Here is a 27,831-nt window from a genome sequence, read left to right as displayed (position 1 = left end):
TTATGGTTGTGGAACAACCCGAGGATGAAAAGCCAGTAAGGTTTGGTCCAAGTGGTGCTCAAGAGCAGGTAGTAAGTATTTACTTCTCTTTCACTTATGTGATTTTGGTTTGTGTACCTATCCGGTGTGAGAGTACGGACTATTTGACATTTTCAAAACTCTGGTGGAACACTTGTTGGATCCTTGATCGGTAAGCTCTCAGTTTGAAATGTAAGTTGCCTATTGTGACCACTAACAACAGTAGCTGGTTAGTTGAAAAAATGTATTTCTCGGAGGCTACAAAAACTATGTTTTTTTGGTGGATAACGAACCGTGTTTGGACTATTTAACGATGATTGAGACAGATATTTGCAGGAATATTGAAACTTATTAATATCACCATTCTGATTATATACGAAATTCAATGGGACACTATTTAGAGCACCTATCAAAATTCAGTCAATGTGGGGGCTCCTTTTGATGCAGGGCCAGAATGCTTGGTCTGTACGAAGACCTTCTGTATCCCGCCCTCTCGTTTATCAAACATTTCATAAATCTTTGCCATATCCTCAAGACGGAATCGGTGTGTCACCATAACAAGTGGATCAATCTCGTTCGTCTGTATGAGATCCATGAGATGGTTCCAGTACTTGTGTACGGGGGCCTGGCCGTTGCCCATAAGATGAACACCAGTCTGCATCAAAGCCCCAATATTGAAATGATTAGTCTGTAAATAATATTCATTAGCTTGGCTGGGCACATAGTCACGCACGACTCACATATCCAGCGTAGATACCCGTCACGCCTACTCGTCCAAATGGACGAACAGAAGTAATCATCTCGTTCAGTAGTTCCGAAGTATCTGTCTCCATTCCGAGCATCTGCTCAAAGTAATGCGCCCATCCTTTTGCATACTCTCCAGCAGCACACTCGAGAGCGACATCAGGGCCTCCTGTGACCATTTTCTTCAGCTGTGATGTTACCGACTCACCCTTGGGTAGATCGGTGAAGTCGATGGTCTCAAGCTTTGGCAATTTTTGCTTGACAAAGTCCAGCCGCCATGCAGCATTGCCTCCATCAATGAGAATGACACGGCTGGCTCCATGATAAAAGCTGAATTGTGCACACATCTGTCCAATCGGCCCGCCACCCCAGATGGCAACAACGTCACCCTTTTCGACTCCAGTGTCGACCACACAGTGCCAGGATGTTGCTAAGACATCCGATACATAGAGTGCTTTCTCGTCTGGAACATCATCCGGGATAGGAAGCAGATTGACATCTCCATATGGAACGCGAAGGTACTCAGCCTGGCCACCAGCGAAGCCACCGGTAAAATGAGAATAACCAAACATGCCTGTGGTCAAATCAGCAACGATCTCGTCGTTCTTGGCTGTTTTGTCTGCATACCAGCAGTTCGATTGCCATACATGGCATTCGTGAGGGTGTTCTGATTAGTTTCACTACACTGCGAGAAGAACTCCCTCTGGCAGTTCATGCACTTTCCGCAGGCAATAGGGAAAGAAACAACCACACGTTGCCCAGATTTGATCTTTTCAGTCCCTGGGCCTACACTTTCCACCACTCCACAGCATTCATGGCCGAGTACATCACCTTTCTGGAGTTGTGGGATGACGCCTAGACGCAACGCAATTTAGCAGTAACTCTTAGATAAGAAGGCTAACATACCATGATACAGGTGAAGGTCGCTTCCGCAGATAGTGCTTCCTGTCACCTTGACAATCACATCATCCTGATCAATGACTCTTGGCTTGGGCATTTCCACTGACTTTGTTAGGATGGCAAGATACCTCCAAGATCGTTGTATCACTAACCAACTTCCATTGTGTTCTTGCCTTGCCAGGTAGTAGCCTGGATTCTCTCATCACTCTCTTTTCCAAATTCGTTTTCATAGTTGCTGACATCAGTGGTAATTTTGGCATCATCTCCATGGCCGACAATCTTCTCCACGATGTTCGCTGCTTGAGATACAGCCATTGCGGATCAATTTGAGTACAGTCTTATATTTTTTGAGACAATTTGAAACTTTGATCAATCGCATTCGAGAGAAAAGGTTAACTAGGATCAATTATAATATTATCTCGTTCCTTTCCAGGCGTTTTTGACGCTGACATCATAATGAGCAACATAGCGGTAAATCGTCTGGTCTTCAAAGCAGGGCATAAAGATGCATGTAACAAGAATTAATTGCAGTCATGACACCGCAATTCAAGCCTGTGACTTGTTCGCCCCTACAATGGGGTTCCAAGGTATAGTTACGGTTGCCCACTTTCATGTCGTGGCCCTGTCCTGTCAGTCTACTTAATTCAAGCATAGCTCAAGCCTGAACCTGATCTTTTGAAGCAGGCTTTTCTTTGCATTTTCATCTGGTATCATGCCCACTATTGACTGTAGCTCTCCTTGTCTAGGTCGAGATCAAAGACCGTGAGTCAACGGTCCGGCTGTCCGTCCTTACTTCCACGCAGACCATAACAAATCACCAAAAACAGTACCCCCCCCCCCCCATCAACTGCCGAAAAGAATTTTTAAAATATGACAAAACATGCACACAAATTGGGACGAGCCGGAGTCGAACCGGCGATCTCGCCGTATATACGAAGTACGTATCAAGAAACGAAGCATTGAACGGTCTACATACGAGCGGCGCGCCTTAACCACTTGGCCACCGTCCCACGGGATAGAACAAACGTTCTCATGGGAATCGCCATCATTCAGGAACGCTTCATCAAGCGGGTGATTAGAAATAAATCAATGCATAATGTACAAGGCAGTCTAAGACTACATGGCGATGCCATCTGTCGATCGAAACGGACATCTAGATCTATCTATTCACGCTACCCGTCTCCTTCCACGGATAGCTCACGCCATCGTCCTTGCGCGTCCAGATCTTCGTCTTTCTCTTATTAACGACATGCTCGACGAACACTTCGCGCGTATACTGGGCCTTGAACTTGCGGATCCAGCGCGGGTCCCAGAGTTCGCTTGCAATCCCGAGATCCTTGCAGCAGCGGACGAGTGCGTTGGAGCGGCAACCTTCTGTTGCGGTTGGGATGCCGTCGGGGGAGAAGTAGTCTTGTTCGCCGCGGGCGACAGAGACCAAGCTAGGAACATGGTTAGCCTTTTGTTCGAATGTTGACATATATCGGAGTAGTGCATATTATATGCAATGTGAAATTGGGGTCTAAGGAATCTTTACCGTCCGTTACAAACGAGAGCATACTCTCTCGTCACAGTCTTGGGCGTGACAATACTCTCGCTTCGGGGCACAAGACCCCAGCCACCAGGCCCAAAAGCCCGGTTCAGGATCCGACGGTACTTGATCTCGGGGAGATACAGGATACCATCGGGCTTGATCTCGACTTCTTGCGGGTCGGTCTCGGCCAACAGGATATCAGCTGCTTCCTTAGGGAATGGAGCAGCAGAAAGACCGTGGAATGAGCGTGTCCAATCAATCTTTTCTTCGGGGGCGGTCTCGAGCAGGAGGGGCTTGTCGGCTAGGCCGCTGTGGGAGATGTTTTCTGTTGTCGAGCGGTTTGGAGTTGGGGCCGATGCACGGCTTGCGGAGCTTGTAGGCGTTGGAGAGGAGGGTTTCTGGGTTGATGTTGTTGTGGATGGCTTGGAGAACGGGGCGGTGGGCTTTTCGTTCTGTTTCTGGGAGTTGCTGTAGCTGATTGCCCTTTTGGTCATTGGGGTGGAGATCTGTCCGAATTGGAGGCGGGTGACCCCTCGAGGGCCGGAAATCGGTGTAGCATGCTGAAGGAACTCGATTGCCCACCAGGAGCGGATGCGCAAAGCTGAAGACATGGTTGACTGATACGTTGAAGCTGGACAGGGGAGCTGTGAAGTCAGTTGTGAGAGTGATCACGTGATACCGATTTTAAATTGGTCGACTCGAGTTTCAATATAGAGAGGTGATTTCATTTGTAAAGTTGATTGGAGAGGCTTGGAGAGGCTAATCGAACGAGTTATAGTGGCTGGATAAAATACATCATGCGTTAGGCATCTTTGGTCTCTGTTCGCTGGTCGTTGCCCTGGCGTTTCCAGCATTCACGGAAGGCTTCCATCTGTATTTTCGGTCAATATAAGATCTGAATCTTGAAAGTATACTCTTGCTTAATATCATCGAAGCTGGGTTGCTTGTTGAAAGCATTGAAAGGTGCAGATAGCTTCCAATAGTTTCCAGTATGATGTCGGACCATAAGGATCATCTCACCTCTTCTTTACATTCGCGCCAGTCTCTCTTGGCATAGTAGCAGTCATTCATCTTGTCCTGCTCAGCTGCACTGTATTAGAATTATTACCTTCCAATGGACACCAAGCTAACTCACTGTGGCAGCCCGTGCTGAAGATGCGCTTGTCCCTGCGCCCATAGTTAGCTCTCGGAATACAAAAAATTGCAATCCCACTAACCAATCATCAGGCTCATCATCTTCTTCCGGGACAACAGTAGTCTTTTCCGCGTTGTTCGACATGGCCGAGGTATGAAAACGACAAAATCAAGCGGTTGGCATCGGAGCTACGGGGAACGGGCGATCTGATCTTATCGATGACTGATTCCCCCCCCAACAACAATGTCCGCGCCAACAGGCAACAATGCCAATTTCACTGGCAAAAGACTCAATGTGCTAGTCTACTCCGGTTCGCTCACCTACTCCGCATGGCAACTTAGCCGTTTTCTGACCGACGACTTCTCGACAGGAAACGGAACCACTGTTGACTCAGTCCGCCATTGTCTCTACACCCTCCGCCGCCTCCTCGCTCCCCACTATGCCGTGATCCCCGTGACGGGGGATATGCTCCTGAAAGAGCCATGGATGGCTACGTGTGCGCTGCTAGTCTTCCCCGGCGGTGCGGATCTGGGATACTGTCGCACGTTCAATGGCGCGGGAAACAGGCGCATTGCGCAATTCGTTCGCAACGGCGGAAGATACTTGGGTATGTGTGCTGGGGGCTATTATGGTTGCAAGAGCTGTGAGTTTGAGGTTGGGGATAAGACTATGGAGGTTATCGGGGACCGCGAATTGGCGTTTTTCCCCGGTATCTGTCGTGGCGGGGCATTCCCTGGCTTCGTTTACCATAGTGAGGAGGGTGCGCGTGCTGCGGAGCTCAAAGTGTCCAAGGAGGCGCTGAGCATTGGTACTGTGCCGGAGCAGTTCAAGTCTTACTACAATGGTGGAGGAGTGTTTGTTGACGCGCAATTGCTTGCGGGCAAGGGAGTTGAGGTTCTTGCGAGCTATACTGAGAAGCTTAATGTCGATCCTGGGGAGGGTGCGGCTGCTGTTGTTTACTGCAAAGTTGGCGAAGGAGCTGCAGTCTTGACAGGACCTCATCCTGAGTATGTTCAGAGTTCGATTGGCAAGATTAATGACTGACCTCGACTAGATTCGCGGCTGTCAATCTCGACCCCAAGGCAGGCGGGCCGGAATACGCGGAGATGGTTGCTGCTCTTGCTGCAGATGACAAGGCACGAACAGATTTCCTTAAGGCCTGCCTGTCTAAACTTGGGCTTGAGGTTACGCAGGAGACAACGGCAATGCCTTCACTGTCGTCCTTGCACCTGTCTGGTATCGATGCCGATGGGCCTATGGATATCCTATCATGTCTTGGCAAGGATTTTACCAACGATGGTCAAACCGAGTACCTCAAAGATGAACACGATAAGTTCCGTATTGAGCGGCCTGGAACATGGAACCTCGGTGACCTCGAGGAATCGCTGCCTACTGAGTCCTCCGCGCCCAGTGATGGTATCATCGATTACCAGGCAATCACCAAGCGTCTGGTCTTCCACGATGATATCCCATCTTCAAAACTTACCCCATACTTCAACCACCACGCATTCTATTCCAATTTACGTGAATATCAGGCCGAGTCCAAGGGAGACGCTACATGCTTCGGCTCCAACCTTCTATACGGAGAAGTCGTGACCAGCACGAACACAATTCTTGAAAAGTGAGCATTCCATTGACTGCCTGGGATCAATCCAATCTAATAAGCAACAGAAACATTGCACTCCTCCGCCAGCTACCGCAAGGCTTCACAGCAACAGCCACGAACCAAATCGCCGGCCGTGGCCGCGGTTCCAATGTCTGGGTCTCACCCGCAGGCTCACTCATCTTCTCAACGGTCGTCCGCCACCCAATGGAAAAGATGCAATCAGCACCAGTAGTCTTCCTCCAATACCTATCAGCCATGGCGGTAGTACGAGGCATCAAAAGCTACGCCAAGGGCTACGAGAAGATCCCCGTCAAACTAAAATGGCCAAACGACATCTGTACGTATACCCAACACCATACGCCATACCCCCAAACTAACAAACCCACCTCTTAGACGCCCTAGACCCAGAAGACCCCGCCCAAAAACGCTACACAAAAATCTGCGGCATCCTAATCAACAGCCACTTCATGTCGAACGAATACATCTCGGTAGTAGGAATAGGTGTAAACGCCACAAATGCCTCACCAACAACGGCGCTAACCACTCTGGCCGCCAAATACGCGTCACCCGGCAGCGCCGCCGCAAACCCAGTAACACTGGAGAAATTGCTCGCGCGGATCCTAACCACCTTCGAGTCTCTGTATACGCGGTTCCTGCGGACGGGATTTGATCGCGGGTTTGAGGCGCTTTATTATGAGGATTGGTTGCATATGCATCAGATTGTTACGCTTGAAGAGGAGGGTGGGGCTAAGGCGCGCATTCAGGGTATTACGCGTGATTATGGGTTGCTTCTTGCTGAGGAGCTTGGGTGGGGGGATCGGCCTACGGGCCGGGTTTGGCAATTGCAGAGTGATTCTAATAGTTTTGATTTCTTTAGGGGGTTGGTCAGGAGGAAGGTTTGATTGGTCTCTGGTTGGGAGCTGTGGGTGGGAGATCAGTGTTCGAGAGCGGAGACCTCTGTCAATACAATACGTCTTGGACACGAATTAGAAGATGGAGAAAGATTGTAGATTGAAATGAAGTAAATTGTAAACCCCTGTATCGGAATAGACCAGAAGGCAAGCATATCTCATACTCGTACAGCACGAAGAGAAAGGAAAGGTTTTTTATGCAAGTGCTCCAAACGCAAAAGAAAAGAAAAGAAACATATCTACCGACATGGCACACATGAGAGTATTAACAACCCAAGAGATGAGAGAAGGGGTAAGGAAAGTTTTAGAAGAAGGAAAGTATGCAAAACGGATCAAAGATCAAAAAGAAAAGACAAATCAGGCATCATGCTCAGCATAAGGCGACTTATCCTTCCTCCTCAAAGCTTTGTCCATGAACGAGAGCCGTCTCCCGGGGGCATCTGAATTACCTGCACCGGGGTAGCCCTGAGGCGGGGAGTAGATTGAAGGCGGCGAAACGGGATCATAGCGATCCGTAAGCTCGTAATTGCTGCTCGCCGTCACGCCGGAGATAGGGTCGTGGCGATGAGGTGTGTTCTCGGCGCTGAAGTTGCCAACGGGGACCTGGCTGTATCCCGTGTCGTGGGAATAGTAGCCCTGGTAAGCGTTGGGATCGGGCGAACCGACGGTCTGCACAGTGGACATCTGGCTGTGGCCCTGGCCTTGGTTGTGAGTCGCGGTTTGCGAGGAAGAGTGACCAGACGAATGAGGGCGGGGCTCATAGCGAGCGCTGCCGCGGGAGCCGGGCTTCGGTGTTTCCAGGATGGGCACTTGGCTTGAGGAGGGGGTTAGGCCAGCTGGCACTGGGGAGAGGGGTGCGTGGGGGACGGCGGGGGCCTCATGGTCGGTGTAGGAGACGCGGTTGCCGGCTTTTCTGTGGCCGGTTGAGAGGCCACGGGAGACTCCTGCGGCGGTGTTGACGCTAAGAGTGTTGGAGGCGTTCGTTGCTGTGCGGTGCAGTGCGTGGCTGTCGTCGACGTCCAGACCGGGGTTGATGGCGGAGGGAGAGCGAGCATTGAGCAGTTCGACGATGGCGGCTTCGCGCTCGGCGTTCGTTTGAGTGGAGCCGCGATGCGTGACGGTTCCTGAGCGGCCGTGGTCGAAGCCTGTCGATTGGGCGGAGTTCTCGTAGTTCAGGATGCCTCCGGCGGCGGCTGCTTTAGCGGCGTCGGGTTGTTCGGTGCTGCCGCCCTGCTGAGAGGCGCGCTTGCCGGTGTCGGCATCATCACCCTTGTCGTCACCTTCATCGGCCTCGGCATCGGGGGCGGCGACACCTGGGGCGCGGACTTGGACCTTGCGGACGGCCAAGACGAGGGCACAGAGGAACTTGGATCGGCGGGCGGCGCGGACAGTCTCGTTGGACCAGTTGGACTTGTGGCGGATATCAACACGGAGCTGGAGCTTGTCCATGTCACCAACGCCACCGAGTTCAATATCAACATCAGGCTGGAAGTCACGGCAGTTGTCCTTGTCGCGAACAAAGCTCTCCATCTCCTGGCGGAGAAGCTGAACCTCGGCGAAAGAAGTGTCGAATGCAACAGGAACGGTGAGCTGTTCGTGCATAGCATTGGCGCGAGTGAAGTTGTCAACCCAGAGACTGTTCAGGATGTTGTTGGGGACCTGAGTGATGCGGTGGTCGTTCACGTTGCGGAACACAGTGAAAAGCAGTGAGATACGCTCGACCATGAATGGCTTGTCGCTGACTTCAACACGGTCGCCAATATCAAAGGGATGCTTGACGAAGAGGAAGATACAAGAGCCGAGAACTTCCTGGGCGGTAACAGAGAAGACGAAACTCAGGGAGAGCAGAGAGGTGGCACCGGCAGCAATGACAGTACCGAATCCAGTGGTAACGAAAGAAATGAAGACCAAAACGCCGACAAGACCGGCAACACACATGAGCAAGTTGTCTAAGACACGGATAGCCTGGTCGACATCGTGCATGCTGTTGTTGAGGGACTTGCGCAGGCGACCAAATTCGGTGATGGTGAGAACCATCTCGTCAAGACTGATATCACCGTTGCCGTCCTTGTCCAGAGCGTGGAAGCACTCCTCGGCCTCGGCTTCGTGTTCAGCACCAAGCACCTCAACAATATCATCCATGTACAGAGACTCGCGGCCCTCAACAACGAAAGACATCCAAATACGGCGGGCCAGAGCAGCAGCGCAACGCTTACGTTCAAGAGCCTGGATGACCATAGTGTGAGTGGCAGTCGGGTTGAACACTTGCTTTCCAGTCAGCTCGGAAGCAACGTTACCAAAAGCAGCAGTGACTTTGTCACCGACACGGCCGACATTCTTTCCAACCTGACGGAGCATGCGTAGGGGCATGGCGGAGGAGCGTTTGCCATTCTTGTTGCCAGCCTGGGCCAGAATGGAGTCGAAAATGAGAGAATCCTCCTCCTTGAACTCCTGGCAGTAGACGGGGAACATATTGCGGGAAGCCTCGAAGAGCAAACCAACCAGGTACACATTGCGCTTGGAGACCTTGATCTTGGCATCAAACTGCTTGCGGTGGTAACTGATGGAGATCAGCTGAACAAGCGCCTTTTCGGCAAGGTAGATGATAGCGCAAATCAGCAAAGCAAACAGAATGTTCTTGACACTCTTCTCCCAAGCCTTGGGAGCAGTATCACCAGATTCCTGTTTACCAGGATTCAAAGTCATAACGGGAAGGAAGGTAACGAGGGAAATGATAGACCAAAGGAGAAGCGCAATGGGCGTCTCAAGCGCACGCAGAATAAGCGCATACTTGCGAGTTCCAGAGCTCACAATACCACAAAGAAATTGGAAAAAGTAAGGAATGTACCGAGCAAAGATCTTTGACGTCCACAGACTGAACCAGACAATTTCGATCCAAGTAAAGAACCAGTAGAGGTGAACACCACCAATCTTCGCGTTAGGCGCAGCAGTCGCACCAACAATGATAGGAATAGCGATCAAGATCGCAATTGGAAGAACATAAATCAAGTAACGAGTGATAAGCGAAAAATTCAAGACAGCCTGGTAGACACGGCCCATGCGATTCAGCGTACCATCCTCAGGCGACTCGGCAGGCTTCCCAGTCAACTCATTGATATCCGTATCGGTGCGACGCCTACGCCCAGGCCCGCGGTGTGTAGCAATAGGCCCCTTTTCCGTGGCAGTGGCGGTGGCCGTAGCCTCGCTGCTCTCGGGGGAGGAATTGGAGGCCCATTTGCGCGCACCGGTCTGACCACGACTCGCGGTCGCGGTCAGTGGGATGTCAATGGTCACGTCGTGGGGATTCCCCATGCCGTATTCAGGCATATCTGGTAGTTGTTCGAATCGATGTGCGGTCAATCGCTTTTGCGAGAGGCTCGGTCTTCCCATCGCAGAGCGCAGCACGCAGAGGGTCGACAGGACCTTTTTATCAGTCGTAGATCGGCCCCTGGAGTCGGAGACTTCTGGGTCTTGTGGAGACGCAGGAAAAAAACAACGGTTCGTGTGCTATTTTTCGCCTCCCCCTCTTGGACCAGTTTTTTCGCTTGCCGTGATAGTTGCAAGCTAGCTCGCTGGCTACTGCTCCCGGGCCAGTCTGGATGTAGATGGGAGTCGATCCTTTCTGCTCAATGGCTGTGCGAGGTGGAGATGTGGACCGCGAGTAGCCTTTCCGTGTCTAGGAAAATCCGGCAAACGAGTGACAGGAGGTCAAGGAGCGAAGTGAAAGAAGAGAAGATCAAAGACGACAAAAGTCAGAAATCAACTAACACGTCCAGCCCTAGAGTCAGCCACTTGTTTCATCAGATCCCGTTGACACGGGAGCACCAAAAATGTGAGACCGCCATTTTTGGAAGTGTGGAATGTGCAGATTTGTCTCTGATTGATTGGATGTATGTCCACCGGGCTGAGATCGACTCTACAATTCAGACCCTCCTCATCTCGCCACTATACGCGGCCATTGACATGAAATCTCGAGACACATGGATGCAGGTCCACTTCCTCCCCACATCGCGATGTATCTGATCGCCCAATGATATTGGCGAAACAGCGGGTGGCTTACGATCCAGGGGTCTCAATACCCGAATAAGTGCATATGCAAGATACATCATACGTACGTATTTGAGAGGGCTATTCAACAGTTGCATCATTGGCCGATAACCAAGTAAACCACATCCCCTGAGCTCGAATGAGATCCGAGGCAAGTCGGCTGATGTAAGGAAGCTACGGTAAGGGGCAAATGCGACAAGGCAGTAAGTCACGTGCGCGTTCCGAGGTTACTCCGAACCATATATAGCCTCATTGTCTCAGGTACGTAGTTACCCACGTACGCATTCAGCAAGCGTTTTCTTCAATCTATAGCTCTATCAGATAGGTGCCACCGTATCATCCTTCCCATGAAGCACCACCACTCTGCCCCGCGGAATGTGAGCTCGTTGCTCTCACTTGTGCCGAGGATACGGAGCGATAGTATCGTCTGACAACAAACTCCCCATTCCCATGCTGACACAGCGAGAACATGAATCCCATTTGATCCTGGGTAACACTCTCAGAAACAATCATTGGTTTCTGCGTAATGGCTTCCTGTCTCTCAACTTCTTCCATGTGGCGCTCGAGACGATCTCGGGAGAACGGCGGCATATTAAATACCGGTCTTTCCTGTCTGCTGCAAAAGTCCGGCGTCTTGAAGTCCATTACTGGAGATACAGCGTTGACATTGCGAATCTCAGACGCGTGATTCTGGCCCGTCTGTAAACTTAGATAGCCTCCGATGCGCGCGGCACGGACTGATCTGCTACTCAATACCACCTCTGACAAAATGGCAACCCGAGACACCCAGGTTCTCACTAAATCCCAATACAATCATCAATCGTAATCTCCTGCAATGCTGGTTAAAGAGAGTCAGTCAAATGCTGATGATAAACTCGGAGGATAATCCATATTCATTTTCGGCCCTCACATATATTCCTCAGTCCTCTGCACTGATGCATGCCATCCAATCGCTGAGCGCCAACCACGAACAATATTTCCCCGCATGTGCGCCGATCATAGCCCTTGAGGAACGGGGTAAAGGGTAAAGCTCTATCATTTTTTTCGGGAGGAGAAGACCAGTGTGCGAATCGGCATTCAACACATGTTGTCTAACCGTTGTGCTGCCGGCATTAGCGCATGGGCGCGGAACGGGACATGAACGATTATGGCAAGGAGCATTTGTTCGCTGCTCGAAACTTGATCAACATGATGCTTCAGAATACTTCTTCTATGGCCGATGAATCTCTATTTCGGTTCTGTCTTGGGATGTATCTTTACAGGGGTGCGTGCGTGTTGTTCATTCTTGGTACATTCCGCCGAGAATCTGCATCTCGGTTCATTGAAGATGTTCATTGCGATTCAATGGATGGGGGACTGACATCACCGATGTACGGACTGTGTACCGGACTTCTTTTCATATTGGGGAATGTTGGCCGATATTGTGGGCAGGTTGTCTCTCACAGGAATCGATATTGGAATCGCAACGTTGCAGTTGGAAGGTGGATTCTCCAAATAGTGGCTTGGGGCATTTATATGGAGCTCCTGTAAGACCATTCTCATTTCACGAATCTAACTTTATGTACCAAGCCGGGGGGGGAGGGGGGGGGTTGGTACATTAGTATGCTGAAGGGACTGTCCGCCGCCTCATGCAGATTGCCACAACGTCCAATTGTCTCAATTTCCAACCCCTCCCTCTTTTCTCTGCAGGATCTGAATCGTCTGGATCGAAGAATCCACTGCCAGATCAAGTTGCAATACTAGCTACAAAAAGATTGGCTTTTACTCCTAGGATGATCTATACCATATCCAATTCCCGATCATACTAAGTGAAGTATTATATACCCAGACCCCAATAATATCCTATGCATAACATTGCAGAAAGACAACTTAGAAACCATGGTCAACCGCATCTCTACCACATACATACAATCTACGCCCTCGAGTCAACCCTCATCCCCTCCAAAACCCCAACAACCCTCTCACAACTCCAGCCCTCCTCCAATCCCCTAACAAGAACATCCTGCTCACTCCCCGGCGCCATACCCCCAGGCTGAGGCGGCCTCTTGTCAAGATTAGTAGGAAATGGATATCCCTCCCCAACAGCCATAACAAGCGCCCTAACCTCCCTCCGCGCCTCCGACCAAAAACCAGGATCAAGATTGCCGCCAGCAATTCCCCCAGCAGCCTCATACATCCTAATCAAATCCCCCCAAACAGCCCTCACAACAGCCAAAGAATCCACACTCTCCATGGGTTTCCCAAAAGCAGAACTAACCTGCAAGAGATTAGCCACACGCCTGAAACCCGTTTCTGGACTCATAACATTCTCCCCAGCGGCATGAAACAGCGCCGGATTGAAAAAGACACCATCGCCAAGCTCCAACGGCGCAGAAACATATTCCTCCAGGAAATAAGACCTGAACTCAGCAAGTCGCCACGCCATAAAGCCCGCCCCGTACGTCTGAGAATACGGCAAGAACCTCGTCGGGCCCGATTCAACCGGCATATCGGAATGCGCCACCGCACCCTGCAACGTCAAGAATTGACTAGCGATTTGCATAGCGGCCGGGAAGCGAGCTGTGGACTCCGCCTCCTGGAATCCGAGATGATAATCGCGGTGCGAGTCCTGCGCTGCGCCGCCTGGATGCACTGCATTCAACTGGGCTGTTATGCGGTAGTTTGGGCCGAGCCAGGATTCCGAGACGGCGTTCAGGTAGGGGTTTGAGTAGTAGTCTGCGAAGGAGGTTGGATCTGTTGTGGCGTGTTTTTGGAAGGAGTTCCAGATTCGATCGTTTGTTCCTCCTGCTGCAAAGTGGTCGCCCTTTGTCATTGAGTTGTTGGCTTTTTCGGTGGCGATTATTTTGTCAAAGGCGGAGTTGGTGGACTGGAAGGTTTTGGCGTATTTGGATGCTGGGTACATCCCTTTTAGGATGTAGACTCCTGGTCCGGTGTGTAGGCATTTGTACCATTCATCCTGTAGGGCGGCGAGGTTGGATTTTGTTTTTGTTGCTCCTGTTGATTCTAGGGATTGGAGGTTGTAGATTGGGATGTTGGAGGTTATGGTGCTTGATAGTGGGTAGTCTGCTTGGTTTGTGGTTTGGGAGCAGATTTGTTTGAACTCTGAGAGGTTGGGTGTGGAGGTGGTGTAGAGACGGGAAGACATGGTTTCTTTGGTCAGGTTGCCTTGATGAATGGGTATAAATTATGCAGAGATGGAGTATCTTAAGTATCTTCTCGGCGGAAACCAATGTCCTTCGGCTCCCCGCATTTTCGGGTCAGAACCGCTCTGACGATACTTGGATATTGGGTGCGGGATTGGGTTTCCGAAGGTACAACTGGATAACTACGGAGTTCATGTAACGAGCTACGCCAAATCAGGCTCAAATCAAATTATAGACCTAGATGGGTATCACAGCTATGAAGCAGCATAAGTACAGAATACCGTTGAAGAACGCAAAGGTCAAGCAAAGCGCTAGAAAACGCCCAATTGGTCTGGAAGAAATGCATAAATAGAAAAGCTCCGTGTCCAAGCAAAAAGAAGAAAAAGAATCCAATATCCCCACGCAAATCTATGCTCGGTGTCATAAGTCAACCGTCTTTTTAGGAAAAGCAGAAAACAGAAAATGAAAAGACTTCGTAAGCGTGACTGTGGTATTTCATGCATTCATCATGACTCCGAGATCCGATTTGAGAACGGGTTCGGAGGGGCGTTGGTCCGTGGCCTCGCTGAGGATAAGTTGGTGCTCGGACATCGTCTCGACCAGTGCGCTGGGTCGGCCCGTGACGGTAAAGAGAACTTTCAGTAGGAGGGTTGGACCTCCGTTGAGACCGCCCTGGGGCTGGCGACGGGTGTGGGTGAGTAAGACGCGGACCAGGTCGCGGATGGCGCTATCTGTGGCCGCGTCATGGATGGCATCTAGGCCATCGATGATGAAGACGAGGAGAGGTGGGGCGGATTGGAGGAGCGTGTCGACGAGCGACAGCGCTGCTTTCCAGCTCGTGAGGGTTCCGTCTAGTTGGCGGAATCGCTCTGCGCTGAGGTCTAGCACGGCGTCGCTGTCTACCACTGGGGGAAGCCAGTCGATCAACTGTCGGATCACGCTGTAGGTGAGGGCGACTAGCCCCTGCTGCTGGAGACTGAGTCCTTTGACCTCTTGGGTGGGCAAGGCACAGAAGTGAGAGACCACAGGTAATCGCGCTTGACGGGCGAACGATGCGTAGCAGGCTGAGATCAGAGCGACCGGGTTGTTGGACGAAGGAGGCTGGGTTCCGCCCACTGCCAGGGCTTGAGACCGTGGACTAGTAGCCCATTGCTGAAGAGAAGCGACAACGCTTCCTTCGGCGACCACTTTGACATCTGGCTCATAGTCGCAGATTTGATCATCGCTGTCGAAGAAATCCTGCAGATGTTTGGAGGAACTTTGAATCTCGAGTCGTGCTAGACGACGCTTGGATCCCCTGGACCATTCAAAGGATGATGTGTCTGGAGATGTCAGCATGGATCGACCCATAGATGCAGGGTTCTTACCAATATTAGGCGCAGGGGGCGTGGTCATGCAGACAATGCCAGTGCTCTGTTCGCTGACGGGCTCTAGTTGCTCGCGCACCGAGCTCAACGTCTCTGCCAATAACCGATCCCGACCCTCCCGATACCGGGCACGTTCCTCTGCATCCTGTTGAATCTCCCACAAGAGTCGCCGGGTGATGGTGTTCTGGGCAGCAATCCGACGCTCCGTTCCTCGGCGCCCGACTTGGCTCAGTCGGGCTTCCTCCCACAGCGCCCGGGCACTATACGTATCCGAGTCTTCCTCTTCCATGTCGGTATCCTCGTGCTGCCAGGGAAGGCTTTGGGCCTGGCGTTGTGTGAAGATGATCAAGTGGTGAAATTCCGAGTAGACATCTTGGCTATGGATGTTCAGTAGTTGGCACGTAGACCGTCGAACATACCAGTCCATGAACTCGGTCAGAAAGAAGAATATTAAAGTGTAAGTTTTCGCGATCGGTTCCACGGCATTTTGAAGTGAGCTGGGATCGGGTTGGCCGATTGCGTCGTGGATGTTCAGTAGAGCAGTGGCTAGGCCCTCCATCACTCGCGGGTAGTGTGAGGATGCCTGACTATGTTAGCTACGCAACTGTCTGGAAACGCTATCTACACACCTTGATCGCCGACTGTAGTACGCCATATAGCAAAGGGGTATAGTAAGACTGGGAGTCGGGGACGGTGGCAAGGAGAGTCGCGTGGGTGTCTATGGTCGGTAGGAGTCGATCGCACAAGTCCATGGAGTCGCTAAAGACTCTATTCCGTGGTCGCGATTGCCAAAAAGTCTTAATATTTTCCAACAGAGTCTGTACATCTTGTCCGGTCTGTGGTCGCTCCTCAAACTCGACTTGGTCTTGTGGGACGAGTAAGCTGATGAAGCGTTTCCAGGTGTGAGCCAACTCGTTCCGTTCGATGTCTAGTTCGGCGATAGCGGGAATCCTGACGGGGTCAGCCAATAGTCAAGGACAGGGATGGAGATCTTACGGAGAGACTGGTTTCGCATCATAACGCTGAAGCCAACTCATGGCGGGCATTTCAAAGGAGTGGAGAGAGGAAGAAGGGGAAGCTAAAAAAGAATCTATTAATACGGAGAACTGGGCCGGGATTTTTCCCTCCTTTTTTGCAAAGGCCGAGACTGGTCTATGACAAAATAGGGATATGATCTCTAAGTGTTTTAGTATCTAAGTATACTTCTAGTATAGATAGATAGTATACCGCATAACGTCCAAGTATATAGTATATAGTATATAGATATAGTATATAGTATCTTATGATCAAGCGTGTCGAGTAGAATAGATTTAGGCGGGTCTCCCCAGCCCCCCAGGGTGTTCGTTTTAGATAAAGTTTGGTTTCGTTGCTTTTTCTTTTTCTCTTCTTCTGTCACTTTCTTTTAATTGTGTGTTTTGGTACGTCTTTTGTTTGGTTCGAATCGGGGGACCACTGTAGATTAAATGTCTCGGGGGAACAGGGCGGCTAAACGGGCAAGTTGCGCGGAGAAATACGAGAGCGATTTGCAAGATGTCATAACCCCAGGTCGATCGGTCGGGATTCTTGCTGCTTCAGACCAAGTTTCACTTGAAATACGACGGGGTATGGCGATCGTGTTGATCACGTTGCGGTCTACAGGGTCCAATGCAGAAGTAAAGTCTAGAGGTAGCCAAACAAAGTAACGTTAAAAATAGGAGACCATTATTCAGTTCCCCTACTCCGTACAGTTTTCTCGTAAACTCTTATCGTCATCTCCACCGATCGGCCCTAGTCCCCTCATTTTCCGGTTTTCCTTTATGCACCTGGGGGCCTCCACTTCTCTCTTCCCTTAATCCCCCCCCCCCACACGCAATGGGGCTACTTTTCCTCTTTCTCCTGTTCATCTCTGTTCAGGCTGATGTGGTAGTACTTCCTTCTAACCTCACTGATCTGATTCAAGTTCAATCCAAGGGTTTTCGTCTTCAGGGCTCCAATCTCACTCAACGAGTTGCCCCGTTAACCGAGGCCCTCGCTGGAGCGACCAGCGCCCACCTACAGGTCGGTCCAATGGGTCTAGGGCTACATCTGCATTGCTGACATTTGCCAGTCGTTCAATCAGTCTGGCACTGCCACCCAAGTCAAACCGGGCAATTCCATCTCGCTGACTGATTCTGATATCGCCTGTATCTCTTGTGATCCCGACGACTACCCCGGCTTCTACACCTTGGACGAGACAGTGAAGACTGTCCTCACTGCTTCTTCTTTGCCTGCTGCCGTGCTGTTGTACACCCACTATTCATCGCACTGTAACTTTACAGCCGATGATCAAACCACCGCCCGGTACAACAATATCTTCACCCTTACAGGCCCAGGTGCTTGGCTGGCGCTGCAACGGACTTTCACAGAAGCATCCCCAACCATTGCCATTGTCTCAATGTCGTTAATGACCAATGTGCCGACCGATACCGGTGACTCCGGGAATTCCGGCGACAGTCCTAACACTGGTATGTTGAGAGGGGTGATGGAGCGATCAATCGCTAACATTCTTTAGCCATGATCATTCTGTACAGTATTACCGGTATCATCACCGCGCTCTTCCTGGGAATTATCATCACCGGTGCCGTCCGGGCCCATCGACACCCAGAACGCTATGGACCTCGTCGTATCGCCGGACGAGTACGGCAAAGTCGAGCTCGAGGTATAGCCCGAGCCATGTTGGACACGATTCCCGTCGTCAAATTCGGTGATGACAATGACGAAATCGCTGCCGCCAAGCGGGACGTTGAGATGTCTGCTAATCCCGATGATCCCGCCCGCGAGCACTCCCCCCGCGCGATGGGGTCACTGGACACTCGACGCCGACCGAGTCGGAACTTCCCACTCCAGTCGAGGATGCACCAATTGCCGCCTCGGAGAAGACCGAGACGCCAGAAACAGGCAATTTCTCGTGTCCGATCTGCACCGACGACTTTATCAAGGGCCAAGATCTACGTGTCTTACCCTGTAACCACCAATTCCACATGGAATGCATTGACCCCTGGCTGATGAATGTCTCCGGCACCTGTCCTCTCTGGTGAGTCCCCCACCCCGTCCCCCATACATCCACCATCCACCATCTATATCAAAGCTCCAGACTAACAATATCAGCCGCATCGATCTCAACCCACCCAAAGAGGAAACCGAAGAAACCGAAGAAACAGGTGAACGCCAAGAACCAGAACCACCAGCCAACCAAGAAACCCAAGCAAGCCGCCACACACACCGCCGCCTAACAAACTACCTGCACGGCCCCCTCAATGCCCGCCGCATGCGCGACGCCACGGTGGAAGAGCGCCTCGCCGCCCTCCGCCGCGTCCGCGAAGCAAACCAAGACCAAGACCAGGCCGAGCCAACCCCCGAAGGAACCCGCCGCCGCCTGACGACCCGCCTGCGCGATCGCTTCCGCATCCGCACGCGCGCTCACGGCGAGTCGGAGGAGACTCAGACTCACACGCCTATTAGTGAGGAGGCGGAGGCTGGGCCCTCGATGCCTGCTGCTCCTGCGGCTGCTCATACGTCATCTTGATCTGATCGCTGATTGGAGGTGACTTGATTCCCTTTTTGCGTTCTTATACATATCACTCCTTTACGGTTGCACATATTCTGTTATGATAATGCCCTCGGTTTGGAGGCTAGGCGTTTTTTTTTTTTTTTTTTTTTTTTTTTTGATTCTCCTGTTTATGTTATGTTTTGGCTACCATGTGTGGGAATTGGCACGGCGTTCCTGCGGAAAAGAGGATCTGTGATTTATTTCTCTTCTCTTCTTCTCTTCCTTGCATATACATGCATGTTTTGGTGGGACTTGTATATTTGGGATTTAGCTTCAGCTGTAGATCACATATATATTTCAATTTGACTGGATATGGATGTACAGCACTGCCTGAAAGCGAAAGCGAAAGTCAAAAGTCAAGGTGCGTCGATCAAGTCTAGACCGAGTATATGTCATCGATCACGGCTACCTTCACATGAACATCATGGCCCCTGTACCCCATTGGCGTATAGCGTATAGCGTACGACATATGTTTATCCAGCCCTATGGATAGAGATAGGCTGTGCAGGTAGGTCAGCAGGCCTCCAGCCAAGATAGGTTGAGACACGAACTAAAACCATGGACCCGACGTATATGAACGGATAGACTGTACCAAGAGTACTGGACCTGGGCATTGTTCATATGACGAAATACGAACAAAGGCATTACTAACAAGAACCTATTAAATCATTGACTGCGGATCATCTCCGGGGTCATTGAATGGTAAGATCGCCAGGAACAAGTTGGGGTAGGTGGCTTTCCCTACACTCGGACTGCCACCTGCCCGATTGCATCCGCGGCTGGCTGTATTTGTTTGATGTCTGGTTTGAGTATGAGGGATATATGCACTTCCACTTCCACTTCCACTTCCACTTCCACTTCCACTTCCGGTTTTCCATTTGTTTCTTCAACGGCCGAGTAAAGTAGATCAAATAGACTGTTATTCTTGTATATGTCCTGTGCGTTATAGTTCTTCTCATCTACTCACATGCAATCTATACATCATCCCATCCGCAGTACATCATACCACTGAATCGTAAATATTCCGGAAATACCCAGCCGGTGTGGAGAACGGCTGGAGTCGGACCAAGTCCGCCTTAATCGTTTCTCCGTGTCTTTGCCTTTCGGTTCCCTTTCCTTGTGCCTTCTCCGGGTCTTGGCCTGGTCTCGTGTCGGGTGTTCTCCTCCGTGTGGGGGTGCTTGGAATTACTATTCCCGGCGATGAGTTGGGTGTTGACTCCGCAGCTAACATCCCCCTCCTTACACTTACATCGTGACTTGGCACGAGGGTCCTTTGTCAGTTTGATGAGGAGAAGATTTCCATGCCAATGTACCTCTTTACTGATATTATCCGGTGGCATGTATCCCCTGGCCCGAGACCATGCGCTGCGTTCCAGTCTCCACAGTGCGTTCTTTTTCGGCGTATGACACACGGTCGGCGTGTGTGGCCTGTCAGAGGATTGTAGCACGTAGCCTATTCTATTATCTTGTGTGCGTGTGCGTGGGTATAGGTAGATGGGTATGGGTAAGGCCTTTATACTTGACGGCTACACTTGCCTAGCATGTGAACTCGGGAGGGAGATTACGGGTTCCTCGGTATGTTGAGACCGAGGGTAGATAAAGTCGAAGAGAACAGAGATATATAGCGTTCGTTGGACATCCTGCTGTAGAACCCCTGTGCCTATATTCTCTTCTACTTGGGACGCTGACAATCACTTGATTCCCCACCCCCTCATTCGGTGACCGCAAGCAGGTAAATCCCGTTTCGGTGTCAGATTCCGGGGAAATTACCCTTACGGCCGTTCCTATTTAACAACATGTCTTCCTCGTCTCCCCACGACCGTCTCTCCTCCATCTCCTCACACATCATGGGTTCCTCCAATCCGTCAGTATTCACCGCAGCCACTGTGGCTGCGGCGCCAGAAGATCCTCTGTTTGGTCTGATGAAGGCCTATCGCGAGGACCCCTCCGATAAGAAGGTCGATCTGGGCATCGGTGCCTACCGTGACAACAACGCAAAGCCCTGGATTCTGCCTGTCGTCAAGAAGGCCGACAATGCCATCCACAATGACCCCAGTCTCAACCATGAATACCTCTCCATTGGAGGTCTGGCCGAGTTCACTTCTGCCGCCCAGAAGCTGATTGTCGGTGCCGACAGCCCTGCGATCAAAGAGAAGCGAGTACGACCAGTCCCCAGCCCTCCAACCCCCAAACCTGCCAAACTGACAAATTCAAACTAGATCTGCTCCCTCCAAACCATCTCAGGAACAGGCGCCGTCCACCTAGGAGGCCTCTTCCTCTCGAAATTCCACCCCAAAAAGCCAACAATCTACCTGTCAAACCCAACATGGGCAAACCACAACCAAATCTTCACCAACGTAAACCTCAACATCGAAAAATACCCTTACTTCCACGCCTCAACCAAAGGCCTCGACTTCGAAGGCATGATGTCAACCCTCAACACCGCGCCCAATGGCTCAATCATTCTCCTCCACGCCTGCGCCCACAACCCAACAGGCGTCGACCCAACCCAAGACCAATGGAAAGAAATCGCCTCGGTGATGCGCGCCCGCTCCCACTTCCCCTTCTTCGACACAGCCTACCAAGGCTTCGCATCAGGCGATCTATCCCGCGACGCCTGGGCAATCCGCTACTTCGTCTCGCAGGGCTTCGAGCTGTGCGTAGCGCAATCCTTCGCAAAGAACTTCGGCCTGTACGGCGAGCGCACGGGTGCCTTCCATTTCGTTTCGGCGCCTGGCGCTGATGCGTCCGCTGCTTCGGCCAACATCGCTTCCCAGCTTGCGATCTTGCAGCGCTCCGAGATCTCAAACCCGCCTGCGTACGGGGCCCGCATTGCCAGTCGTGTCCTTAATGATCCCACACTCTTTGCGGAGTGGGAGGATGATTTGCGCACTATGAGTGGGCGGATTCTGGAGATGAGGGCTGGGTTGAGGGAGCGTCTTGAGAAGCGGGGGACGCCTGGTGATTGGAGTCATATTACTTCGCAGATTGGCATGTTCAGTTTCACTGGCCTAACCGAGGCGCAGGTGATGACGCTCCGTCAGCAGTGGCATGTTTACATGACTAAGAATGGGCGTATATCGATGGCTGGCCTTAATACTCATAATATTGATTATTTCGCTGAGGCGGTGGATAGTGTTGTCCGGGGGTGATTTGATATCTGTGGATTGATACTCATACTCATACTGATACTGATACTGATACCTTTTGCTGGGTTCGGGTTAGACCGTGAGCTAGGCGTTATTCTTTTTTGATTTACCATGCAATTTGACGTTTTCTTCCTTATGGATCTGTGGGTCCGGTTATGCATGCCATACAGTATGGCATGCATATGTCACATGTGAAGATAGAGACACGATTGCAGACTACAGTCTTTCTTCCATGAGATCTCATAGAAAGTCCCCTGCCCCCTAGCCCAGAAATGTACATATACTTTATAATCGACATGGCATGAAATGCCCACTGTTATTCCCACTGTTATTCCCACTGCTATTCCCACTGCTATTTCCACTGCTATTTCCACTGCTATTTCCACTGCTATTTCCACTGCTATTGCTATGCGATTGCTGTACTGCTCAATGATCAAAAGACCAGATCCCAAACAACAAGCCAAGTACACAACCCAACAGTTCCCCAAAATACAGCCTGCGCCGTACTCCGCCGCTCAGTAGCACGCTTCAGCTCCCGATTTCCCTGCCCGACATTCGTCTGCGTCGTATCAACATCCGAAACAAGCTGTGTAATATATTCTTCCTGCGTAGCAAGATGCGTAACGAGAGTCTCTTGCAGAGAAGAGATTTCAAGGAGTGATTTCTCTGCATTTCTGCGTAGAACAACGTTAGCACCAAAACACAACACTGCAGGTAAAAGGGCATGGGAGAAACATACTGCACCTTCCCCAACGTATCCTCATAATGCCTCAACATAGAATCATTCTCCTCAGCAAAGAGCTGCAACTGCTCCGGCGAAAGCTGAGCCTCGATGCGCGCCGTATCCGCTTCACTAAGCGTGCTGGCGTCAGGCGCAGTGAAAGAAGAATCGAATGCCCCAGAAGAACCACTACCACCACCACCACCATATGCCCCCGTCTTCTCACTCCCCCTCCCACCAGCAGTTCCACCAGCACTCCCAACATCCCTCCCAGCAGCAACCTTATAAAGAACACTCTTCTCCCTCTCCCTAACCCTCTCAATTCTCTTCTCAACAAGACCCCGCTGAACACCAACAACACCCTCAAGCCCCCTCCGAAGGAACCACAGCACGCCCTCGCGCACCGTCTTCAGCGCGCGCGCCTTCTCCTCGGCCGTGATCTGTTCGGCGGATTTACCGCCCTGAGAGCTACTTTCGTCGGTGACGCCCGCTCCGCCCGCCCAGCGGAAGAGGAGCGCACTTGCGCTGCTGTGCCCGTATTTCTTGTGTAGGAGGGTTTGTTCGGTTTCTTGGCGGAGGGTTTCCGCACTTGAGAGGTTGTTGAGGGAGTTTGCTAGGTCGCGGAGGAGGAGGGAGGTTTGTGTGTCTATGTTGTCGCGTTCTGGATCTGTTAGGGTTTGGGTTGTTGGGAGGGTAGTATGGGTGTTTCGTGGTGGTGATTTGGTGGTTGGTGGGTTGGTGTTGGCATTGCGGCGGTTTGGGGTTGTTGAGAGGTAGGGGTGTCGGATTGTTTGGAGGTAGGCTAGGAGGGATGTTATGTGGTGGTTCTGGGTGGGTTGTTAGTTTTGTTGCTGTCGGATTGGGCTTGGGGTTGGGGTTGGTTGCGCTTCGCTGACTTACGATTCTGTAGGCCTCTTTTAGGAATTCGTCTGCTGTTCTGGTTGTGGCCTTTGTGTGTGTCGAGGAGCCATGCTTGGATAGGAGGCTGCTGAAGGTGGGCGTTAGGTCGGTCATTGTTGGTGATGTGGTCTGTAGATGAAGCTCAATCAACATTCAACGTCACTGTGCGCGGTTGGTCCGTGCGGCGTCCTGCATTTTATAGAGAATACCTACGGGGCACTGATTCTTGACTGCCACTTGCATTGTACTTGTTTTCTTTCACTGCTCTCATTATTCTTCTCTTATGCTATTCTCTCACACACCCCTCGCAATGGCCGTAAAACCACACTCACTACGAGTCTTCTCCGCAGGTCCAAATGGCGGCAATCCCCTTCGAGTCATACTAGATGCGCAAAACATGTCGAACAAGGACATGCAAGCACTAGCCAAAAGCCAAGGCTACGAGTGCTGCTTTATATTTCCAGCACCAATGGACTCTAGATACGACTATGCGTTCCGCTATTATGCTCCGGACCAGGAAATGGAGATGTGTGGCCACGCAACTGTAGGAGCAGTTTGGCTACTGTCGAAGCTTGGCATGTTGTTGAAGGACAATCTACGGATCTCGACTAAGAGTGGTATTGTCGAAGCTACAGTCTCGCGGGTGTCTGGAGAGGAAGACGAAGGGATATGGGTTGAAGTATCCCAACCATCAGTGAAGATGCTAGAAAAGGTTGAACGACAAGACCATATCGATGAGATATTATCCGTCTTGGGAATCTCGAGTGATGACCTCGTTCCGGGGTTGTCGATTCAAAATGCAGCAACAAGTAGAGTGAAGACGCTCGTTCCGATCAAGTCTGTTGCAGCTTTGAACGGCCTTGCACCACAATTCGACCGTGTTCAATCCCTATGTGATACTCTTGGTAGCACTGGTCTATATCCATACGCTGTATCGGGCTTGGAGGACCAAATATTCGAGGCGAGGCAGTTCCCTAGGGGGGCTGGGTATCAAGAGGATGCGGCGACGGGGATTGCGGCGTCGGCTTTGGCATTTGGGCTATTGGAAAATGGGCTCGTGGTTGATTTTGAGGAGACTGTCGAAGTGAAGCAGGGTTTTGCTATGGAATGCCCCTCTGAGATTAGTGTTCGGTTCAGAGAGACTGGTGGTGATATTGTTGGATGTTGGATCGGGGGTTCTGCTGTCTCAGATGTATGAAATGACGTCTGGACAGGCTGGATTGTAACATGGCCATGATTCCATTCTGCCATATTGATAGCCATTTTGGGCAGTTTGAAATCAGCGCTCCATCGGTTTAGAGGTACTTTTGTTTATCCATGGCCGTCACAAGCACGTCCATTGGAAATGATGTATAATGAGACTCGGGTCATAGCCCATCTCAGACTTTTGATATGAAACGAATAATGACATCAAAGGCTTATCTCGTATAGCCTGTAAATTCCCAAAGGTACCCTAGCTATACTTATAGCTGAGAGGGTTCATATCCTCGTAATGTGGCGGTAGCTTACCACCACGATGAATCACATGGTATAGACCACCTCAGCCCGGAAAAGTATCAACTGAAGACAACAACAAGGTAATCTCAGCTTCCAATTGGCGGAAACTATAATTATAACCTTCTGACAGGACAGGGTTCCAGTCAAGTTCCATAGCTGTAAGGATTGTGTCGCGCACACGTCACCTCACACGGCCAAGGCTACCCCTTGTATCGGGCAATATCTAACCACAGCCTTTATAAAAGACAATCAATTCCCTCTAGCTTCAACATCACTCCAGACCCCATCAAAGATCCACCAAAATGGCCCAACCATCTCGAATGCACCTCGCAGCCTCATCGACTAGGGTGCCAACTATCAACTCCACCCCAAACATGAAGCGCTCAATCACTTCATACTCCACCCGAGACGATCCTACCGGTACAAATCCAAGTACCCCAAGTCACACTTCGGACACACACCTAAATGAGCAACAACAAGTCAAAGCGACCCTCACAAACATCCTCAACGACGACCGTGTCAAGCACAACCCGAATGGCAGCCGCTGTGTCCAAAAGATACTCCTAGAAAACGAGCACGACATGAGGAAACATCGGAAACAGTCACTCAGCGCTTATGATGCAAAATGAACAATGCCATTCAACTGTACAATAGTTTTACAAAATTACCACCATTTGCTTTTCCCTCTCCAGCCCTTTGTACACGACGCTATACTCTCTTCCTTATTCGGTCTCCCGAACAGATCTCTCCAGATCGCCAATCCTCCTCTTCCCAATACCGAGCTTTTTCCGCACGTTCAATGATCTCACCCGAATGGCACGCTTGCGTCGACGTGGTGGGTAGTTAACGGGACTTTCACCACCAGTGAAAACAGCCATATCGTAGATCAAAGCTCCGAACAATGCACCGCTAATATCAGCACACCAAGGTCCCCAAACCCACCAAGCATGGTATTCACGGAAGAGTTGACCACCCCATCCAGCCATGAGAGCAACAAGTCTAGGGCCGAAATCACGGGCACAGTTGAAGCATCTACACACAGAAAAAGTCAGCCAATGTGTCCCATCCTCGTAATAGCCAAAAGAAAAGAAGAAACCCCCCCCCCCGGAAAGACATACCCGCCAGTATTATACCCCAGCGCAAGAATAATAACCGTAATCAAGATCCCCAAAATAAACGCCTGCATACCAGCTCCAGGTGGCGCATTGGTATCATCACCCAGCGCAAGAATAGCCCCGATGAGAAAAGCACTGCCAACGAACTCGGTAAAAAACGCCGAGGCAGGATGCACAAAGGACTTGGGCATAGTGATCAGCGCAGACATGGCCGCACTAGCATTCTGCGGAACCTTCGACGCAGCCGCAATTTCCACAATGGCATCGTGATAAAGTGCGTACGCGAACCCGCCCGCGGTAATCGCCCCGAGAAGCTGGGCCGCGATGTAAATTATACACTTCCGCGCGGGGAATCCTCTAAAGACAGAGAGCGAGATTGAAATTGCTGGGTTCAAGTGGCCACCGGATATACCACCAGTCGTGTAGATGGCGACCATGAAGCCGAAGCCCCAGGCTGCGCTTTGGGTTGAGTAGGAGCCTCCTTGGCCGTTTGAGGTGAAGTTTGAGAGGGTTGCGCAAATGCCTATTGTCATGGCTACTGTTGTCTGGCGGGATTGTCAGCTGCTTTCCTTCTTCTTTGGTGTGTTACGGATGTTGTTATTGGGTGGTATACTCACTCCAAGCCATTCGGCCAGTGGCTCCCGAAGATAATGCCGAATCTTAGTCCATGTATTGAAGAACCCTTGTTCATCTGTATCCTTGTTCTGTCTCACACGCGTATCACTCGCCTGCTGTTTCTGCGCGGCGCTCTTCTGGCTTGGATCTTCGCCGTGCCGTTTCATATCATCTGCGTTTTGCTTGCGGTCTTCTGGTAACGCACCGTGGCGCATACCTGGTCGCACGATGTGAGGCAATGGCTGTGCGAGAGACCATGTTGGGCCATCGTCTTCTTGGCCGTATTGTGGGTTATAGTTTTGGTATTCACCGTCTAAGTATGTGCCGTTTTGGTTTCTGCCGGCATTTGCGTTTTGTGCGTTGGAGTTTGCGAGACTGTATGATGGGTCGTTCCCTAGGCCTTCGTTTCTGCTGCCTGCTTCTTGGGTGCCATTTGGGGCTTCTTTTTCGGGTAGTTCAACGGTGTCTTTTTGGTGGTTAGCTGGGGGGTTCTCCTGGATGGATTGGTCGCGTGTGGGTATCTATAAGATTGGATTGGATGGATACTTACCCTTAACACCACCACCTCCTCCACCTCCATTTCCATACTGTGTCTCCTCCGAAGAAGCCATTTCGAAAGGTCAATGTCAGAGGTAAACGCGAATGTCAAATCTGAAACAGAGACAATGCTCCATTTAATAAATGTCCAGCTGTCAAAGCTTGTCGTCAAACCTTGGAAAGGGATGCTCCACTCTTTCGTCACCGTCGATCGTGAAAATCTTTCCAGGGTTCTTTTGTCTCGGTGAGAATTTTGCTGCGTGTTGATATTTGATAGGCCCGTGATTGGTGGCAGCTCATCCGGAAAGCTAAGATTTGTGGAATCTG

The 27,831-nt window shown here is 51.0% G+C and overlaps 14 protein-coding genes across 14 annotated transcripts; 5 read left to right on the top strand and 9 right to left on the bottom strand.

The window, feature by feature from the left end:
* Positions 1 to 427: 427 nt before the first annotated feature.
* N7508_000495 (zinc-dependent alcohol dehydrogenase) lies at positions 428 to 1,977 on the bottom strand (the record flags this gene model as incomplete). Its single annotated transcript, XM_058458580.1, has 5 exons — positions 428 to 706; positions 759 to 1,336; positions 1,390 to 1,617; positions 1,669 to 1,764; positions 1,815 to 1,977. The coding sequence occupies 5 exons, from the start codon at positions 1,975 to 1,977 to the stop codon at positions 428 to 430; spliced, it is 1,344 nt and encodes a 447-aa protein (XP_058324802.1).
* Positions 1,978 to 2,821: 844 nt separating this feature from the next.
* N7508_000494 (putative mitochondrial genome maintenance protein Mgm101) lies at positions 2,822 to 3,804 on the bottom strand (the record flags this gene model as incomplete). The annotated part of the gene is made up of 2 exons (XM_058458579.1): positions 2,822 to 3,101; positions 3,197 to 3,804. 2 exons carry the CDS (start codon positions 3,802 to 3,804, stop codon positions 2,822 to 2,824), a joined length of 888 nt encoding a protein of 295 aa, XP_058324801.1.
* A 191-nt stretch (positions 3,805 to 3,995) lies between these two features.
* On the bottom strand, positions 3,996 to 4,472 carry N7508_000493 (uncharacterized protein; the record flags this gene model as incomplete). The annotated part of the gene is made up of 4 exons (XM_058458578.1): positions 3,996 to 4,064; positions 4,214 to 4,278; positions 4,329 to 4,360; positions 4,411 to 4,472. 4 exons carry the CDS (start codon positions 4,470 to 4,472, stop codon positions 3,996 to 3,998), a joined length of 228 nt encoding a protein of 75 aa, XP_058324800.1.
* Positions 4,473 to 4,571: 99 nt separating this feature from the next.
* On the top strand, positions 4,572 to 6,836 carry N7508_000492 (biotin--[acetyl-CoA-carboxylase] ligase BPL1; the record flags this gene model as incomplete). The annotated part of the gene is made up of 4 exons (XM_058458577.1): positions 4,572 to 5,335; positions 5,383 to 5,949; positions 6,000 to 6,271; positions 6,328 to 6,836. The coding sequence occupies 4 exons, from the start codon at positions 4,572 to 4,574 to the stop codon at positions 6,834 to 6,836; spliced, it is 2,112 nt and encodes a 703-aa protein (XP_058324799.1).
* A 366-nt stretch (positions 6,837 to 7,202) lies between these two features.
* Positions 7,203 to 10,172, bottom strand: N7508_000491 (serine/threonine protein kinase; the record flags this gene model as incomplete). Its single annotated transcript, XM_058458576.1, has 1 exon — positions 7,203 to 10,172. The coding sequence occupies one exon, from the start codon at positions 10,170 to 10,172 to the stop codon at positions 7,203 to 7,205; it is 2,970 nt and encodes a 989-aa protein (XP_058324798.1).
* Positions 10,173 to 11,228: 1,056 nt separating this feature from the next.
* Positions 11,229 to 11,537, bottom strand: N7508_000490 (uncharacterized protein; the record flags this gene model as incomplete). The annotated part of the gene is made up of 1 exon (XM_058458575.1): positions 11,229 to 11,537. One exon carries the CDS (start codon positions 11,535 to 11,537, stop codon positions 11,229 to 11,231), a length of 309 nt encoding a protein of 102 aa, XP_058324797.1.
* A 1,267-nt stretch (positions 11,538 to 12,804) lies between these two features.
* Positions 12,805 to 14,037, bottom strand: N7508_000489 (phytanoyl-CoA dioxygenase family protein; the record flags this gene model as incomplete). Its single annotated transcript, XM_058458574.1, has 1 exon — positions 12,805 to 14,037. The coding sequence occupies one exon, from the start codon at positions 14,035 to 14,037 to the stop codon at positions 12,805 to 12,807; it is 1,233 nt and encodes a 410-aa protein (XP_058324796.1).
* Positions 14,038 to 14,530: 493 nt separating this feature from the next.
* On the bottom strand, positions 14,531 to 16,439 carry N7508_000488 (uncharacterized protein; the record flags this gene model as incomplete). Its single annotated transcript, XM_058458573.1, has 4 exons — positions 14,531 to 15,357; positions 15,403 to 15,985; positions 16,032 to 16,353; positions 16,399 to 16,439. 4 exons carry the CDS (start codon positions 16,437 to 16,439, stop codon positions 14,531 to 14,533), a joined length of 1,773 nt encoding a protein of 590 aa, XP_058324795.1.
* An 814-nt stretch (positions 16,440 to 17,253) lies between these two features.
* On the top strand, positions 17,254 to 18,946 carry N7508_000487 (RING-H2 finger protein; the record flags this gene model as incomplete). The annotated part of the gene is made up of 5 exons (XM_058458572.1): positions 17,254 to 17,439; positions 17,489 to 17,885; positions 17,933 to 18,247; positions 18,268 to 18,454; positions 18,529 to 18,946. 5 exons carry the CDS (start codon positions 17,254 to 17,256, stop codon positions 18,944 to 18,946), a joined length of 1,503 nt encoding a protein of 500 aa, XP_058324794.1.
* A 1,820-nt stretch (positions 18,947 to 20,766) lies between these two features.
* Positions 20,767 to 22,122, top strand: N7508_000486 (aspartate aminotransferase; the record flags this gene model as incomplete). The annotated part of the gene is made up of 2 exons (XM_058458571.1): positions 20,767 to 21,129; positions 21,190 to 22,122. 2 exons carry the CDS (start codon positions 20,767 to 20,769, stop codon positions 22,120 to 22,122), a joined length of 1,296 nt encoding a protein of 431 aa, XP_058324793.1.
* A 430-nt stretch (positions 22,123 to 22,552) lies between these two features.
* Positions 22,553 to 23,854, bottom strand: N7508_000485 (uncharacterized protein; the record flags this gene model as incomplete). Its single annotated transcript, XM_058458570.1, has 3 exons — positions 22,553 to 22,793; positions 22,859 to 23,667; positions 23,741 to 23,854. 3 exons carry the CDS (start codon positions 23,852 to 23,854, stop codon positions 22,553 to 22,555), a joined length of 1,164 nt encoding a protein of 387 aa, XP_058324792.1.
* A 196-nt stretch (positions 23,855 to 24,050) lies between these two features.
* On the top strand, positions 24,051 to 24,938 carry N7508_000484 (PhzF family phenazine biosynthesis protein; the record flags this gene model as incomplete). The annotated part of the gene is made up of 1 exon (XM_058458569.1): positions 24,051 to 24,938. The coding sequence occupies one exon, from the start codon at positions 24,051 to 24,053 to the stop codon at positions 24,936 to 24,938; it is 888 nt and encodes a 295-aa protein (XP_058324791.1).
* A 601-nt stretch (positions 24,939 to 25,539) lies between these two features.
* N7508_000483 (uncharacterized protein) lies at positions 25,540 to 25,866 on the top strand (the record flags this gene model as incomplete). The annotated part of the gene is made up of 1 exon (XM_058458568.1): positions 25,540 to 25,866. The coding sequence occupies one exon, from the start codon at positions 25,540 to 25,542 to the stop codon at positions 25,864 to 25,866; it is 327 nt and encodes a 108-aa protein (XP_058324790.1).
* Positions 25,867 to 25,959: 93 nt separating this feature from the next.
* N7508_000482 (MIP/aquaporin family protein) lies at positions 25,960 to 27,578 on the bottom strand (the record flags this gene model as incomplete). The annotated part of the gene is made up of 4 exons (XM_058458567.1): positions 25,960 to 26,269; positions 26,356 to 26,897; positions 26,970 to 27,433; positions 27,518 to 27,578. 4 exons carry the CDS (start codon positions 27,576 to 27,578, stop codon positions 25,960 to 25,962), a joined length of 1,377 nt encoding a protein of 458 aa, XP_058324789.1.
* Positions 27,579 to 27,831: the final 253 nt, after the last annotated feature.

This window comes from Penicillium antarcticum, assembly GCF_028974205.1.
Source record: "Penicillium antarcticum strain IBT 31339 chromosome Unknown utg000001l_segment0_segment0, whole genome shotgun sequence".
In the NCBI taxonomy this organism is placed as follows: domain Eukaryota; kingdom Fungi; phylum Ascomycota; class Eurotiomycetes; order Eurotiales; family Aspergillaceae; genus Penicillium; species Penicillium antarcticum.
Note: the sequence above shows the minus strand (reverse complement) of the source record. Positions and strands in the feature narration are given on the sequence as shown.